At 42.2% G+C, this 18,517-nt stretch overlaps 2 protein-coding genes across 3 annotated transcripts in view; one reads left to right on the top strand and one right to left on the bottom strand.

The window, feature by feature from the left end:
* The first annotated feature begins 3,740 nt into the window (after positions 1–3,740).
* On the top strand, positions 3,741–5,793 carry LOC138676399 (immunoglobulin superfamily containing leucine-rich repeat protein 2-like). 2 transcript variants are annotated; one of them, XM_069765647.1, is made up of 2 exons: positions 3,741–3,898; positions 4,531–5,793. In XM_069765647.1, exon 2 carries the CDS (start codon positions 4,534–4,536, stop codon positions 5,641–5,643), a length of 1,110 nt encoding a protein of 369 aa, XP_069621748.1. In that variant the 5' UTR covers positions 3,741–3,898; positions 4,531–4,533; the 3' UTR covers positions 5,644–5,793. The 2 variants fall into 2 exon arrangements, with proteins under 2 accessions (XP_069621748.1, XP_069621747.1); XM_069765646.1 differs by having other exon boundaries at positions 3,770–3,898; positions 4,518–5,776.
* A 24-nt stretch (positions 5,794–5,817) lies between these two features.
* Positions 5,818–18,517, bottom strand: part of STRA6 (signaling receptor and transporter of retinol STRA6) — a 212,043-nt gene continuing 199,343 nt past the window's right edge. Inside the window, exons 16-18 of the mRNA XM_069765645.1 lie at positions 18,299–18,462; positions 17,755–17,871; positions 5,818–6,270 (exon numbers count right to left, since the gene is read on the bottom strand). Coding sequence (XP_069621746.1) covers positions 6,110–6,270; positions 17,755–17,871; positions 18,299–18,462 — 442 coding nt within the window. The 3' untranslated portion in view covers positions 5,818–6,109. The remainder of the gene's footprint in view (positions 6,271–17,754; positions 17,872–18,298; positions 18,463–18,517) is intronic.

The following is an 18,517-nucleotide window of genomic DNA, read 5'->3' as shown; positions in this document are numbered from 1 at the left end:
CTTTGTATCTCCCCCACCTCATTGTAGATTGTAAGCTCTCATGAGCAGGGTCTTCTTATATTGCTTTAATTATTGTATTGTTAATGTTGTTACTTAAGGCTTCTTTCACACTAGCGTCGGAATCTCCCCGTCGCAATGCGTCGGGGAGAGATTCCGACGCTAGCGTTTGCTACATTGCACAATGGGTGCAGCGGATGCATTTTTCCGGTGCATCCGCTGCCCCATTGTAAGGTACGGGGAGGTGGGGGCGGAGTTACGGCCGCGCATGTGCGGTCGGAAAAAGCGGTCCGTCGGGAGAAAAAAACGTTACATGTAGGGTTTTTTTCTCCTGACGGTCCGCCAAAGCACGACGCATCCGTCGCAAGACGGATGCGAAGTGTGCCAATCCGTCGCAAATGCGTCGTCAATAGAAGTCTATGGGGAAAAAACGCATCCTGCAAGCACTTTTGCAGGATGCGTTTTTTCTGCAAAACGACGCATTGTGATGGATTTAAAAAAACGCTAGTGTGAAAGTACCCTAAGACTGTTGTGTTTAAAACTGTTAAACTGTAAAGCGCTGCGTAATATGTTGGGGTTATATAAATAAAGATTATTATTTATTATTATTGGTATAAAAGGAAGATGTTGAAAATCTATCTTTATATTCTCATTTTGACAAAAAATTTTCCAACATGGTTTAGATCATGTGTACTTGTGTAATCATTGTATACCTTGTCATATGCAATTCGTTACATTTTATTGTTTTTCTCAATGAAATCCTTTTATTACAAAATATACAATTCCAATTGCAGTTCCCAAGACTATTTCTCAAAGATACAATGTCGCAAAACCGTCAAGAAACTTTACTGCAGTTTAGGAATCGTTCTTCCAGTGCTGAATGTATTTATACAGGCTTATGCATTACAAGAGCCCCTAGTTATTAGTCCTATGTTAAGACTTTATTGCACTTTTAATTAATTAGAGTCAAGGGACTAAGGGGCTAACTTAATCATTGCTGCCATTTAGTATTACTGGTCAACATAGGCCTATAAATGCACTTTGTGGTATAAGCTATAAAAATGAGATTCCCACTGGAAATAAATGCCAGCAGCTAGGTTGCATCATCCTAAAGGTAGTATAATAAAATGCAATTTCATTATAAAGGGACGCCGGAGCTCCTACAACCCTCAACCTATTGTCTCCATCCCCACCATCCTGTAGAATGTAAACCCCCAAGGGCAGGGTCCTCGCCCCTCTGTAATTGTTAGTTTGCTTAGTGTAAGCGATATCTGTAATTTGTATGTAACCCCTTCTCATGTACAGCACCATGGAATCAATGGTGCTATATAAATAAATAATAATAAATAATAATAATATGCCATGAGCATGAATGTTACTCGACTAGGCCTCCTCCATAAAACACATTCAGCAGGAAACAATCCTGATGTTTCCAGCTTCTGAATTGTATTATGGGGAGCTCTCCATTACTAGCAGGAGTTATTCTATTTGGTTTCATCTCCACATTTTGACTCTGTGCGATTGATGTGTACTATATGACTATACTGGAGGTAACATGTAATATACATAAATCAATCACGCTAATTGGATAGTTCAGCTACAAAGTTTTTAAATTGCTCAGTATCTAATCATAAATATAAAACTAATCAAATATATGTAATATAGATCTAAGAAATGTGCATATTTTCATATGCATCACAACAAGGAAAATCGATTTAAAAAGGTTGAGCACTACTTTTCTTTTTTTGATGGCTTATTATTATCATTTATTATCATAGCGCCATTTATTCCATGGCGCTTTACATGTGAGGAGGGGTATACATAATAAAAACAAGTACAATACAATACAAGTCACAACTGGTACAGGAGGAGAGAGGACCCTGCCCGCGAGGGCTCACAATCTATAAGGGTTAGGTGAGGATACAATAGGCGAGGGTAGAGCTGGTCGTGCAGCGGCTTGTTCGAGCGGTGGTTACTGCAGTTTGTAGGCTTACCGGAAGAGGTAGGTCTTCAGGTTCTTTTTGAACGTTTCAATGGTAGGTGAGAGTCTAATATGTTGGGGTAGAGAGTTCCAGAGTAGGGGGGATGCGTGGGAGAAATCTTGTATGCGATTGTGGGAAGAGGAGATAAGAGGGGAGTAGAGAAGGAGATCTTGTGAGGATGGGAGGTTGCGTGCAGGTAAGTACCGGGATATGTCAACAATGTCTGATAGATGGGAGTGCAACACCTGGCACCTGCGTCAACCAGCTGCTACTGGCACCAGTGGCAAAACAATTCCGTCAGTGCCACTAAACGCTAAAGACAGCAGTGTGACTGAAAAAGCACAACATAACTCATAGTATAAAAATTACATCTTTTATTGAACCCATAATTAAAAACACATACCAATAACAAAAACCAAAAATATCTCAGTAAAGAGGGACCATAGGGGTTACTATCCACATTAAGCGTATAGTTATAGCATAATAACCAAAGGACGGGCTAAATCAATAACTTAGATTCCAATGCTTCAATATTGCTAAACAATCATAAGGAGAGAGTAGGAATCAAAAGCCCACTACCTAACCAGCTCTATGGCAGCCCCCTGATGAAGTGAGGACGAAACGCGCGTCGGGGACGAGGGACCGGGACTCTCCACTTAGCGATGTAAGCATAGCTATGTTTATTTTGTATGTCCGGCTTCATTCTGGCTATGGCTCTTAAAAAGCCCCTTGCTTATCTATTTTAGATGAATGGCAAAGGGGAATTGGGGCTGCCATAGAGCCGGTTAGGTAGTGGGCTTTTGATTCCTACTCTCTCCTTATGATTGTTTAGCAGTATTGAAGCATTGGAATCTAAGTTATTGATTTAGCCCGTCCTTTGGTTATTATGCTATAACTATACGCTTAATGTGGATAGTAACCCCTATGGTCCCTCTTTACTGAGATATTTTTGGTTTTTGTTATTGGTATGTGTTTTTAATTATGGGTTCAATAAAAGATGTAATTCTTATACTATGAGTTATGTTGTGCTTTTTCAGTCTCACTGCTGTCTTTAGCGTTTAGTGGCACTGACGGAATTGTTTAGTATGGTTAGCACATATTAATTATGGATCATTGATTTGATTACATATGGCACCAGTGGCAGTTGAGCAACAGCATAGTCAAAACTGTAGTGGTCGCGGTCGTGTACTACACATACACCCCCTACTCTAAGGTATGGATCTGCAGCACCCAGCCGCGACCACTATATTGAAATATCGAAACGGTGGAATTGTTGTGTGTTAACCTTTAAGTATTACGCAGTGGCCAAATCGCTGTTATTGGCACCAGTGGTGGTTGTAGGTTCTCAGATGCTACCAGAAAACAACTACTCCATCAACACCTTAGTTGCCAGGTACTGCATATACACCCCCTGCTCTAGGGTATGGGTCTGCATAGAAACGGTTGAATTGTTGTGTTCCAACCCCTTTAAGTAATAAGTAGTGGCCAACCCCTTTAAATATTTTGCAAGAAATGTTGCAATCTATACATCATATTTATACAGTTCACACTACTTAAATGGCACTTTACGTTGCTAACCAGAATCCCATTTTGTGTTTTGATGAGACTCTGAAGGCCAAGTCAGACTTGTCCACAGATGGGAGCTGAAATGTAGACATTGCTGGGAAACTATGTAAACAGTATTTTGGAAGCAGATTTCTTCCTTTAGAAGCACAGCAGTTTGCATAAACTGATTCTGGACTCCAGGCACCGACAGACAGCACATAGCGGAGGAGGGACAACTACAACAGGCTGCAGAATTTTATGATTTAACTCTGGCTAAAGGATTTTGGGCTGTTCCCAGCCTGTTAGAGGAAGCGAGAAAGACGGGCTGAGTTTATTTTTGTTATCCAAATAGCGTTGGAGAACGCTGTATTCAGGTAAGAGGAGTTGGATTGTCTACTGTATATTGCATGATGGTATGGCTGAGAAAGAAGATAGAAATAGAAACAGATAATTAGGATGGAATAAGCCAGAATTTACATCAATATAAACATTCCTAAATAGAGCAAATGAGTAAGATGACGTATCAGCGAGTCCAACAGGTCAGTTACACATATATAGTGATGATCAACGTGAAAGGTTAAAGGATCAAAGTCAAAGAGGGGTCGTTGTTATTAAGCGGAAGTCGAAGCTTTCATATCTTCTATACTCACAGAACATTTGGTCTTGTCATGTGAAAGGAAAGTGTGCGAACAGAAGTTGGCAAAGATCCTACAGTTCTGTTGCCAAGCAGAGGAATTATGTACAGAGCGTGGAGAAAGATGGGCTGAAAGAGAGATGGTTAATGTAAAAAAGGGGAAGTATGAGAAATAACAAGGAGAATGTTGTTGCTACGTATGTCAGGATTAGGTAAGAGATACTCACCTATAAAACAGGCATGGAAGGCCAATTCTGGTGATAAAGTGCATGCTTGTTGTTTGCCATCAAATGCACAATAGTAGAATGTAATCATATATTGTCCTTTCCTGACCATTTTGTCCCAAATCTCTTTGACAGATTTTTATTCCAGATCATGGGCACGTTTATTTTTTTGTTTGCCATTGTTGGATACCTGTATCTGGTGCCAAGCACATCTTGTCCAGCCACCTGCCAGTGCATTACTACGGCCCGCCCTTCGGCAGACTGCTCGTACAGAGAACTATTGCACGTACCAGTAGGTTTCCCTGAGAATCTAAATCAGCTCTCCCTATCTGTTAACAACATCAGTAAACTTAACAGAAACTCATTTGCTAATATCTTAAAACTGACATCACTGTACCTGACATATAACAAGATAACGACTATCCATCCCGGCACATTCCAGTTTCTAACCAGTCTGATAAGTCTAGACATAAGCCACAACCTGGTCAATGAGTTTCCTTGGACAGATCTTTCAACACTTGGAGATCTTGAGCTCCTAAACCTCAACAACAACCAACTGGTTACTATTCCATTTGGAGCATTCAACAATTCTAAACGATTGAGATCTCTGCAGCTCAGCAACAATCAGTTATATTCATTGCCCGAAGGTCTTTTTGATCCATTGACCTCTCTGACACATGTCCAGCTGCACAGAAATCCCTTCCATTGCTCTTGCTCCTTGGCATGGTTAATAGTTTGGATTCAAAGAACGTGGACGACAGTCGATAGAAAAAAGGAAATTATCTGCCTATCTCCAAGCGATTTAAAGGATATCCCATTAGACAAAGTTCCTGACTTACAGTGCAGAAAACCAGTGGAAATAATTAGCGATAGTCCAGTTTGGGGTGATACTTTGTTGCTGTGCAAAGAGGTAGGAGTGCCTTACTTCATGATTCAAAAAGGCGGAGATAATCAAAACTACAAAGACATTAAGGTATCAATTAGAAAATTTAAGAATGGAAGTGTCGCAGTAACTCCTACTAAGCAGGGTACAGCCTATATTTGTCGTATTGCCAACCACACAACAGAAAACACTGGAGAACTTTCAATCACTCTTGCTCATCATCAAATTTCAGGTTGGCAAGTAGATCCAGAAGAGAAACTCCTGCTTCTTCTAGTGTCTGGAAAAATGGGGCCAATCACAAATGCAGGGTCATTAATAATGGACAGGCCTTTGCTATTATTTCAGGCTTTGGTTTTAGTATTATGGCTAAAAGTCTAATAAGAACAATGGAAAAAAAATAACTGGCTATGTTGGAAGTTTTTAGATATTGATGCTACATATGCAACAAAGGGAACATATTCTGCATACAAACTACTGCAGTGTATAAACGTGCAGCTTTAAATTCACAATTGGTATTGTGAACACCATAAAAATACACAAAAGACATAGGAATAATAAAGTAGACAACACACATGTTTAGTAGTATATATAAAAGGCATAACAAGATTACCGAACATCTACATAACAAATTAGGTCATCAGAGTCATGTAAAGTAAGCTATTGATAGAAGCAAATGAAACAATGTTCTAGTGGAGAAATATATTTTACTAAACTACAAAAATAAAGTGGGCCACTATCCCCTTATTAAACCCCACCCTGTCCAGCAGTGCTTCTAGGGGATAGGCGGGAAGGAAGGTCGGAGGTAGACTATGTTACTGGAATGTCACTGGTTGTTGGCCGGGTGCTATTTTGAACGTGTGGGAGATCCATTAATGGTTCTTGATCCCCGATGACTGGCAAGAGATGGGTTGTGGATTAGAGTATATGCAAGACCCCAGCGGGCTCGGGCTATGTGAGAACGTGCTCCCTTCAGTGGTCGACCATCTGCTGGCATCAGATGAATTCCTGGACGAAAAGAAAAAAAAGTGCTCAGTAATTTGTGAAATGGAATGAAATGGTAAAATGCTGATGAATAAAATTAAGCAGGAAGAAATGTATTTTATGAATAATGATGAGCCAATTACTGCAAGGTTGGAAAATGTATCAATAGCTTTGTATGAATATGGAAAGGTTTGCTCTCAGGGATAGGATATCTTACGTTACACATGTAGCAATATTCTTGGCTGGAAATGTCATGTTGGCATGAAATGATGGGTGATACATATAAAATGAAAGAAATGTATACAGTGTAAACAGGAAATACTAGTATGATGTCTCAATGTTGACAGGTATTACATAGTAACATAGTAACATAGTTAGTAAGGCCGAAAAAAGACATTTGTCCATCCAGTTCAGCCTATATTCCATCATAATAAGTACCCAGATCTACGTCCTTCTACAGAACCTAATAATTGTATGATACAATATTGTTCTGCTCCAGGAAGACATCCAGGCCTCTCTTGAACCCCTCGACTGAGTTCGCCATCACCACCTCCTCAGGCAAGCAATTCCAGATTCTCACTGCCCTAACAGTAAAGAATCCTCTTCTATGTTGGTGGAAAAACCTTCTCTCCTCCAGACGCAAAGAATGCCCCCTTGTGCCCGTCACCTTCCTTGGTATAAACAGATCCTCAGCGAGATATTTGTATTGTCCCCTTATATACTTATACATGGTTATTAGATCGCCCCTCAGTCGTCTTTTTTCTAGACTAAATAATCCTAATTTCGCTAATCTATCTGGGTATTGTAGTTCTCCCATCCCCTTTATTAATTTTGTTGCCCTCCTTTGTACTCTCTCTAGTTCCATTATATCCTTCCTGAGCACCGGTGCCCAAAACTGGACACAGTACTCCATGTGCGGTCTAACTAGGGATTTGTACAGAGGCAGTATAATGCTCTCATCATGTGTATCCAGACCTCTTTTAATGCACCCCATGATCCTGTTTGCCTTGGCAGCTGCTGCCTGGCACTGGCTGCTCCAGGTAAGTTTATCATTAACTAGGATCCCCAAGTCCTTCTCCCTGTCAGATTTACCCAGTGGTTTCCCGTTCAGTGTGTAATGGTGATATTGATTCCCTCTTCCCATGTGTATAACCTTACATTTATCATTGTTAAACCTCATCTGCCACCTTTCAGCCCAAGTTTCCAACTTATCCAGATCCATCTGTAGCAGAATACTATCTTCTCTTGTATTAACTGCTTTACATAGTTTTGTATCATCTGCAAATATCGATATTTTACTGTGTAAACCTTCTACCAGATTATTAATGAATATGTTGAAGAGAACAGGTCCCAATACTGACCCCTGCGGTACCCCACTGGTCACAGCGACCCAGTTAGAGACTATACCATTTATAACCACCCTCTGCTTTCTATCACTAAGCCAGTTACTAACCCATTTACACACATTTTCCCCCAGACCAAGCATTCTCATTTTGTGTACCAACCTCTTGTGCGGCACGGTATCAAACGCTTTGGAAAAATCGAGATATACCACGTCCAATGACTCACCGTGGTCCAGTCTATAGCTTACCTCTTCATAAAAACTGATTAGATTGGTTTGACAGGAGCGATTTCTCATAAACCCATGCTGATATGGAGTTAAACAGTTATTCTCATTGAGATAATCCAGAATAACATCCCTCAGAAACCCTTCAAATATGTTACCAACAATAGAGGTTAGACTTACTGGCCTATAATTTCCAGGTTCACTTTTAGAGCCCTTTTTGAATATTGGCACCACATTTGCTATGCGCCAGTCCTGCGGAACAGACCCTGTCGCTATAGAGTCACTAAAAATAAGAAATAATGGTTTATCTATTACATTACTTAGTTCTCTTAGTACTCGTGGGTGTATGCCATCCGGACCCGGAGATTTATCTATTTTAATCTTATTCTTAATCTATTTTAATCTTAGTATTGTCAATGACTGCACAGGAAATGACTGCAGTTGTCATATGAGAGAACTAATGCAAATAACTAGCATTAAAGAGAATACAGTATATAATATCTACTGTACAGAGCACTTCCTAGGTATAATAATAATTACTATTATTATTATTATTTTAATGCTGCACAAGCATACCCCATAGCGTTTTCTATTTTAGAAGGTACATATGTATAAACACTAAGAGGTAGAAATAAAGGGGTTGTCCATTTTATCCTTATTTTAACAAATGTGTTGATGACTTGATTTAGTGACACATACTAATATGTAGGTATTACCTCTGCTGGATAGAAAAGGGCCCCTGTGCAAGAACAATATATGGGCCATTTGCAGCACAATAGTTCCTCACAATGCACAATCCTCTTGCTTTGGTGATGGAAATGGGCCCCGTTACCTCTTGGGCCCCTCTGCGGCCCCACAGGTTAAACCAATGATATGTCCGCCCATGGGGATTACCTTTTGAGAAGTGCTACCGACTTGTTCGCGCAGCTTTCCTCACAGACTCAAATTGTTCTCAAAATGGCTGCTGAAGCAGAAGCTTGTGACCAGACTTGTCCATCATTCTCATCCAATAACACCTCAAATGGGAAAGTTGTTTTTCTATTGGAGGAAGCTAATGAACAGGTCTGGTCACATGCTTCTTTATCAGCGGCCATTTTGAGAGCAGAAGTGCAGGTCAACCTGTGAGGAAAGCTGCACTAACAAGTGTCAGAGGAAAACCTGTAACAGTTATACTGTATATTAGTAAGCGCTAAAAATAAACATGTCCCCTTCGTATTTGCTAAAAAAAAACAATGGCCGAGCCCCTTTAACCTTTAAACAATAACTAAAGTTCCCAATTATATTGATCATTGCACTATTATCCATAGATGAGGTGACACCAATGCTGTGTGTGCCATATTTGACTCTAAAACCAGAATATTTCTCATGCTAGTAAGTATCTAATGCAATAGAGTTGTTCAGATCCTAATTATATTAGTCTTTTCTAAGTGGACTATTATTTTTTCGACATGAAGTTAAGAAGACATCACATCAGCGCTGGGAGGGAGGGCAGGAGCCCTGATTTCATTTCTATCTCCATGCTCACAAACTGCATTAGTAAGAACTTGGTCTGCACAATTGCAAGCGATAAAGTCACATATATTCACTGTCATATTGCATTAAAGTCTGGTCACATCTCTGACAAATAAATTGCTTCTAATTGTGACTTTTTTTTATAGCTTTAAAAGGGGGAAAAAAGCGGGATCTATAGCGGAAATCAAGGATCGCTCTTGATCACTTTGAGAAAACCATCATCTCTTTTTGTTATCTTGTATTCATTTTTGAAAAAAATTTAAGTATATCAGGGAAAATAGTACCAACATTTAGAAAATATTTACCTAATACAATTCAGCATTAAGTTGAACCGACGATAGGGGAGAATGAAGGAGGGGGGAAACAAGGGGAGGAGTGGTCATAGGGAAAAGGGAGGGATGAGGGAAATTCAAACAATTTTTCAAACAGGGTATCATAGAGGAGGGGGAAATATCAATTATGAACAACAAAAAAGGAGGAGGTACACATAATTAAATAGTATAGCATATAGCCAAACTATCAAATTCACCAAAGAATAATTATAAAAGGGCCAGATACATATGATCAATTATGGCAAGCAGAAAGAATGATAATGCAAGGGTGACAAAAGGGAGACTTATTCTCACAGAAAGCACGAACATATATAATATATGTCATTACACTTGAACTATAACTATGCAATTGTTTCCAAGAAGCCCAAATTTTGCTATATATTTCGTGGGTGCATGTTTCCCAGCTAGTGAGTTCATCCAGGCTGGAAATGTGATTCACCTTAGAGATCCATTCCAGTGCAGAGCAATTAAGTGTTTTACTGCATCTTGTATTTATTTTTAATTAATGTGTTATATATACAAATTGTCTCTTCAGAGAGGAAGAGGACGAGAACTCTAGTGCCACCTATAGGAAATAGCAATCCTAAATGTCAATGTAGACCCGTTAACGAGCCTTGTCACATGACTTAGGATAAAAGCCAAATCAGAATCTCAATTTACAGACACGGTGTTTCGGGTGCTGCTCCTTATCAGTGTAAAGTGTGAGATCTTGTTTGGTTGTGTGAAAGGCGTCAGACCGGGATCCAAGGGGGTAACTTTCTCCTTGCAAAGAGTGACATATCAAGCATGTCGAGATGAGGAGAGTTTTAAGCTGCAATGCTCCTCTTATGTTTTATGTAGACATTTGTACAACACAAAAGTAAGCAAATATATACTGTATTCTCACACAGAAATATATGCAAAAAGAGTGAACATTTCATAGGTTAGTTTTTTATTATTACCTTAACTATTAGTCCATATATCCCAAAAATGATGTTATGTTTGGCTAAAATGTTCTTTCAATGAATACAGAGGTTATGAGAAGAGCCTCACTCTGCTTCCTCCTATCCCTTCCTCTGCTACCAATGATTGACAGCTTCATTGTCAAAAGACGGAGCTTAAGGGTATGTACACACGTTGCGGATCTGCAGCGGATTTGACGCTGCGGATTCGCAACAGCTTTCCATGCGTTGTACAGTAGCATGTTAACTTAGGGAAAACGAAATCCGCTGTGCACAGGGAATCTGCAGGTAAAACGCAAGACATTTTACCTGCGGGTTCTGCAGAATCCGCGTGGAAAAATCCGCAATGTGTGCACATACCCTTAAAGTGTTTCTATATTGTTTTGTAATTTTGCTCATACAAGTAAGCACAAATTCAGTAACTTGGCATTGCAATTGCTGGGCTGGGGTAATATAGAATTTAAAAAACTGTGTATGTCTCACCCACAGAAACTGTAATGTATGTAGTGGGTCCATGGACATTGTCTAGCATAGCATTTTTATGCAGCTGTTACTTTACGATTATCAGTTTGGGGACTACATGGAGACAGTAAAATACAAAGTTTATTAAAGAGAACCTAACAGAACCTAACAGGTGATACATGCTGGCCAATCCATGGGCACCATGTATCAGACACTGGTTATATAATCTCAGCCATGTTTGACTCTAAAATGCTATTGCATTCAGGGCCGGACTGGGCCACCGGAGAACTGGAGGATTCTTCAGTGGGCCCAGACACTGACACCTGCTGGCATTCAGAGCCAGCAGCTGCCTAAGGCCCTGCTGCTCCAGGGGCCCCCAGCCAGTGTCATGTCGCTAACAGTGGCACACATTGCAGTTTCTATGGGGCCCGTGAGTCAGGGAGGCGCTCCCGGTGCAATAGAAGCACTGGGTGACAGGAGGCAGGAGCCAACTGCTGTGGCTAAAGCTTGTCCCCGCTGCTAAAGAGAAATGAATATTCACTCTTCCCCATGCCCCATGGGCATGGAGAGGAGTGAATATTCATTTCACTTTAATAGCTATCAGAGTTGGAAGACCAGGGGCCCTCAGCCCATGCGGCCACTATGAGGCCCGTAAGTCAGGGGGCCTAGCGCCAGCGCTGTCCCCCAGTGTGTGCCACATTCAACTGTACAGTTGAAAGCAATAATGGAGGAGAGCACATTAGATAGTGCTTCCTTTCCCATCATTCCCCTCTGCCTCTGACACAATGTACCCGCTCTGTGTCGGGCAGACGGCAGTGCAGCTGCTGATACCGCAGCAGAGCTGAGAGCAGAGGGGAATGAGGAGGAGAGGTAATGAGTTTGTTATATATATATTTATATACAGTACAGACCAAAAGTTTGAACACACCTTCTTATTTAGAGATTTTTCTGTATTTTCATGATTATGAAAATTGTAAATTCACACTGAAGGCATCAAAACTATGAATTAACACATGTGGAATTATATACTTAACAAAAAAGTGTGAAACAACTGAAAACATATCTTATATTCTAGGTTCTTCAAAGTAGCCACCTTTTGCTTTGATGACTGTTTTGCACACTCTTGGCATTCTCTTGATGAGCTTCAAGAGGTAGTCACCGGAAATGGTCTTACAGCAATCTTGAAGGAGTACCCAGAGATGCTTAGCTCACCCCAAACCATCTCGATTGGGTTCAGTTCTGGTGACTGTGGAGGCCAGGTCATCTGGCATAGCACCCCATCACTCTTCTTCTTGGTTAAATAGCCCTTACACAGCCTGGAGGTGTGTTTGCAGTCATTATCCTGTTGAAAAATAAATGATGGTCCAACTAAACGCAAACCGGACGGAATAGCATGCCGCCGCAAGATGCTGTGGTAGCCATGCTGGTTCAGTATGCCTTCAATTTTGAATAAATCCCCAACAGTGTCACCAGCAAAGCACCCCCACACCATCACACCTCTTCCTCCATGCTTCACGGTGGGAACCAGGCATGTAGAGTCCATCCATTCACCCTTTCTGCATCGCACAAAGACACGGTGGTTGGAACCAAAGATCTCAAATTTGGACTCATCAGACCAAAGCACAGATTTCCACTGGTCTAATGTTCATTCCTTGTGTTCTTTAGCAAAAACAAGTCTCTTCTGCTTGTTGCCTGTCCTTAGAAGTGGTTTCCTAGCAGCTAGCAGTTGTTGTAGAGATGTGTCTGCTGCTAGAACTCTGTGTGGCATTGACCTGGTCTCTAATCTGAGCTGCTGTTAACCTACAATTTCTGAGGATGGTGACTCAGATAAACTTATCCTCAGAAGCAGAGGTGACTCTTGGTCTTCCTTACCAGGGGAGGTCCTCATGTGAGCCAGTTTCTTTGTAGTGCTTGATGGTTTTTGCAACTGCACTTGGAGACACTTTCAAAGTTTTCCCAATTTTTCGGACTGACTGACCTTCCATGCTTAAAGTAATGATGGCCACTCGTTTATCTTTACTTAGCTGCTTTTTTCTTGCCATAATACAAATTCTAACAGTCTATTCAGTAGGACTATCAGCTGTGTGTCCACCAGACTTCTGTTCAACACAACTGATGGTCCCAACCCCATTTATAAGGCAAAAAATCCCACTTATTAAACCTGACAGGGCACACCTGTGAAGTTAAAACCATTTCCGGTGACTACCTCTTTAAGCTCATCAAGAGAATGCCAAGAGTGTGCAAAGCAGTCATCAAAGCAAAAGGTGGATACTTTGAAGAACCTAGAATATAAGACATAATTTCAGTTGTTTCACATTTTTTTGTTAAGTATATAATTCAACGTGTGTTAACTCATAGTTTTGATGCCTTCAGTGTGAATTTACAATTTTCATGGTCATGAAAATACAGAAAAATCTTTAAATGAGAAGGTGTGTCCAAACTTTTGGTCTGTACTGTATATATATCAGTGAGTGAGTCCTCGTGGCCATAAGACTGTAGGACTGCAAGGCTAGATTATATTCTATGGGGGGACTACATTATATTCCATGTGGGTCTGCATTATACTCTATGTGGGGGGCTGCATTATACCCTATGAGAGGGCTGCATTATACCCTATGACGGAGGCTGCATTAAACCCTATGAGGGAGGCTGTATTGTACCCTATGAGGGAGGCTGATTTATACCCTATGAGGGGGCTGCATTATACCCTATGAGGGGGGCTGCATTATACCATATGAGGGGGGCTGCATTATACCATATGAGGGGGATTTCATTATACCCTATTAGAGAGCTGCATTATACCATATGAGGGGGCTGCACTATACCCTCACATGAGGGAGCTACATTATATTCTATGGGGCTGCATTATATTCTATGAGGGGCTATATTATATTCTATGAGGGGGGCTACATTATACCCTATGAGGGGGGCTGCATTATACCTAATGATGGGGGCTGCATTATACTCTTTGAGGGTGTTGCATTATACTCTATGAGGGGGGCTGCATTATACCATATGAGGGGGCTGCACTATACCTTATGAGAGGGGGCTGCATTATATCCTATTAGGGGGGCTGCATTATACACTATGAGGGGCCTGCATTATACCATTTGAGGGGGCTGCACTATACCCTATGAGGGGGGGCTGCACTATATCCTATCAGGGGGGACTGCATTATACCCTACTAGCTATTGAACCTGTTCTATGCCCGGTTGGTGAGCATTTATATTGGTGTATGGTTTTCATCCCGGTATGTGCTGCTTCCATCCTGTGCCCTAATCTTGTCATGTGCTGCTACCATCTTGCGCCTCCTTCCTGTCATGTGCAGCCCCAATCCTGCGCCCCCTTCCTGTCATGTGCAGCCCCCATCCTGCTCCCTCATCCTGTTTTGTGCACCTCCATCTTGTTATGTGGTCCCATCCTGCGCCCAAATCCTGTCATTCTTTATTGTGCTTCACACATCCTGGTATGTGCTACTCCAATTCTGCACCCCATCCTGTCATGTGGTTCTCTAATCCTGCATCCCCATCCTGTGATGTGGTGCTCACATCCTGTCATGTGCTGCTCCCATCCTGCACCCTCATCTTGTCATGTGCTGCTCCCATCCTGTGCCCCCATTCTGCCATGTGCTGCTCCCATCCTGCACCCCCATCCTGTCATGTGCTGCTCCCATCCTGCGCCCCCATTCTGTCATGTGCTGCACCCATCCTGCACCCCCATTCTGTCATGTGCTGCACCCATTCTGCACCCCCATTCTGTCATGTGCTGCTCCCATCCTGTTCCCCCATTCTGTCATGTGCAGTAAAAAGTCACTGGCTTGCTGTGCTGATGTATTTTCTATATATATTCAGCAGAAAGTGGCTCCGGCGTGGACTGCGTAAGCGCCAATTCCGGCGACACAACCCTCCTGGGCCACGATCCTCATCCACAGATGTGTAACTTACAAAATGGCGCTTGAAGTGCGCTACACGCACTTCCGATGGAGGATTCATGTTTCGGCTTCTGGCCCAAAGAGACCTGGTGACAATACCGAATAGGTAAGTTGTTGTGCCGGAGATCGCGGTATGCATTCAGTGCTCACGCTTACCGCGATCTCCTGTGCCACAAACCTCATTCCCGGATGCGTAACTATGTGGGGTACAGACTGCGCAGGTGTGTCGATCTTGTGCAGTCTATAAAGGCTACAGACAGAGTGATGCTCCTAGCATTATATTATAGATGAGGGGGCTGGATTATACCATGAGGGGGCTGCACTATACCCTATGAGAGGGGGCTGCATTATATCTTGTTAGGGTGGCTGCATTATACCCTATGAGGGGCTGCATTATACCATATGAGGGGGCTGCACTATACCCTATGAGGGGGGCTGCATTATATCCTATGAGGGGGGCTGCATTATACCCTATGAAGGGGGCTGCATTATACCCTACCAGCTATTGAACCTGTTCTATGCCGGGTGGCGAACATTTATATTGGTATATGGTCTCCATCCTGGTATGTGCTGCTTCCATCCTGCGCCCTAATCTTGTCATGTGCTGCTACCATCTTGGGCCTCCTTCCTCTCATGTGCAGCACCCATTCTGCTCCCTCATCCTGTTTTGTGCGCCTCCATCTTGTCATGTGCTACTCTCTTCCTGTGCTCTCATCCTGTCATGTGCTCCTATCCTGCGCCCCAATCCTGTCACGTGCTCCCATCCTGCGCCCCAATCCTGTCATGTGGTGTTCCCATCCTGCGCCCCATCCTGTCATGTGGTGTTCCCATCCTGCGCCCCATCCTGTCATGTGGTGCTCCCATCCTGCACCCCCATGCTGTCATGTGCTGCTCCCATCCTGTGCCCCCATTCTTGTGTGTGCTGCCCCCATCCTGGTATGTGCTACTCCAATTCTGCGCCCTCATCCTGTCATGTGGTGCTCTCATCCTGCATCCCCATCCTTTCATGTGGTGCTTACATCTTGTCATGTGCTGCTCCCATCCTGCACCCCCATCTTGTCATGTGCTGCTCCCATCCTGCATCCCCATTCTGTCATGTGCTGCAACCATCCTGCGCCCCATCCTGTCATGTGCTGCTCCCATCCTGCGCCCCCATTCTGTCATGTGCTGCACCCATTCTGCACCCCCATTCTGTCATGTGCTGCTCCCATCCTGCACCCCCATTCTGTCATGTACAGTAAAAAGTCACTGGCTTGCTATGCTGATGTATTTTCTATATATATTTAGCAGAAAGTGGCTCCGGCACGAACTGCGCAGGTGCCAATTCCAGCGCCACAATCCTCCTGGGCCACATTTCTCATCCCCAGATGCGTAACTCTGTGGGGTCCAGACTGCGCAGGCGCGTCGCGCTTGCACAGTCTATAAAGGTTTAGGACAGAGTGACGCTCCTAGCATTATATTATAGATGAGGACCCTATAAGGGTCCTGCATTATACCTTATGAGGGGGTTGCACTATACCCTATGGGGGGCTGCATTTTATCCTATGAGGGGGTTGCATTATACCTTATGAGGGGGCTGCATTATACCTTATGAGGGGGTTGCATTATATTCTGTGGGGAGCTGCATTATATTCTATGAGGGGACTGCATTATACTCAAAAGGGGCTACATTATATTCTGTGGGGGGGCTGCATTATACAGTATGAGGAGGCTACATTATATTCTATGGAGGGCTGCAATATTTTCTATGAGGGGGGGCTACATTATATTCTATGAGGGGGCTGTATTATACAATATGAGGGGGGTTATCCCAAACCCTGCTACATAATTAAGACGTGTACTATCTTATATTATACCTCGATATTAGTGTGTTTTACTGCACAATTGGCCCCCTACAATTGATGGTCTTGTATTTATTTTTATGTAGTGGGCCCCAAGAATGATTTTCTCTGTTGGGCCCAAGGAGCTCCAGTCAGACGCTGGTCGCGTTTAATAGAAAAACAAAATTTAATAGCTGCCAGGGACCAAATAGTGCTGTAGCCTAGTTGGTCAGGCAGATCCCTGGCAGCTACCGTGGATTGACAGGTTTCTGCCTATATGCGCATGGAGCCAGAGACCTATCAATCCAGGGCATGGAGAAGCCTCCAGGGACCCATAGTCCGACCAATCTCCAGCTCAGCTTTGTCCACGGTGGCTCTTAAAGTATACTTTCCTCTGAAATGCCGCAGCGTTTCAGAGTCAAACATGCCTGGCTGAGATCTTACAGCCAGTGCCTGATACATGCTGTCCGTGGATTGGGTAACATGTATCATATATTAGGTTCACTTTAATTCTTACTTGAACCTGCCTTTATGATCACAGGGTACACCAAGACTGCATATGACTAAGAACCCTGCATGTGTCCGCAATACGTCAATAAATTTGGAATATGGGCACCCTTTTTTTTTACATAAATTTTTCATAAATTAAAAATAAATTTTGGGTTTTATTTATGTAGGTGAACTGGATATTGTGGCACTTTTTCTGTGGACACAGGATACAGTAACCTGTTGTAACAAACAGTTAGCAAGCAAGCTTGACCAACTAAGCCAAAAGTTTATTAATCCATTATTTTTTCAGCTTTATTAGATAGAAAAATAAAAAAATCAGCTGCTCCCAAAGAGCAGTATAACCGTGCTAAGGTAATTGGGATCAGTCTTTCAATTTAATTTTTTTATAACCGTATTAATATTACAGTTTAAACATAGTGAAGAAATGTCTCACCTTCCTCCAGGTCAGGTTTCTTCCAACTAGGGGGCTTCAGAAGCAAACAAAAAGCTGTAACCAGTGGATGACACTCGCTGACCTCCAACAGTAAGAAATTACAGTAGTTCCTGTAGCCTGACATAGCAAAAAAGAAACAAAAAAAATCTTTCGTTGAAAGGAGTAAATGAGGTCAACAAGGGCACAAAGAAATAATGAGATTATGAATGTAATACTATTAACGCTTTCTGATGAGGAACTGTGAAAGAAGATAATGATTTCTAATATTATAAATAAAAAAGAAAACAAAGTTTATAGCATTATGAGTATAGGAATCTGAAAATAAAAGGGCAAGATTCACATTTATGCAGCTCTGAGCATTGCATTGGGGTTTCCATCTAAAATCCAAAAAACATGATTCTGACGTAATCCCTGGCAGAGCCGTTCTCACAATGAGGAATCACTTGGATCTCTGGTCAACATTCCAGCAGTATCTGTCATATTTAGATGGACACAAAAGTATGAAGAACAAAAGCCGTATGGGTGTAAGATGCTTAACACTTGCCTGGGTCCCAGCCTTGTACACTGTGTTGCAGTAAACTCAAGTCCAGACGACAGAAATGGATGATATTAAAAATAACTGAGACCACAAGTCGGGCGATTGAGAGTAATCCACCTCGTAAAATATTCACCGGGAGGAAGATATATGTGAATATGAAGAGACTTCTCCTAAATATATTAATGGAAAAGGAATTTTAATATGCATATTTGTATAAATATATTC

The sequence above is a fragment of the Ranitomeya imitator genome, chromosome 4 (genome assembly GCF_032444005.1).
Source record: "Ranitomeya imitator isolate aRanImi1 chromosome 4, aRanImi1.pri, whole genome shotgun sequence".
In the NCBI taxonomy this organism is placed as follows: Eukaryota; Metazoa; Chordata; class Amphibia; order Anura; family Dendrobatidae; genus Ranitomeya; species Ranitomeya imitator.
This window is presented reverse-complemented; position numbering and strand designations above follow the sequence as displayed.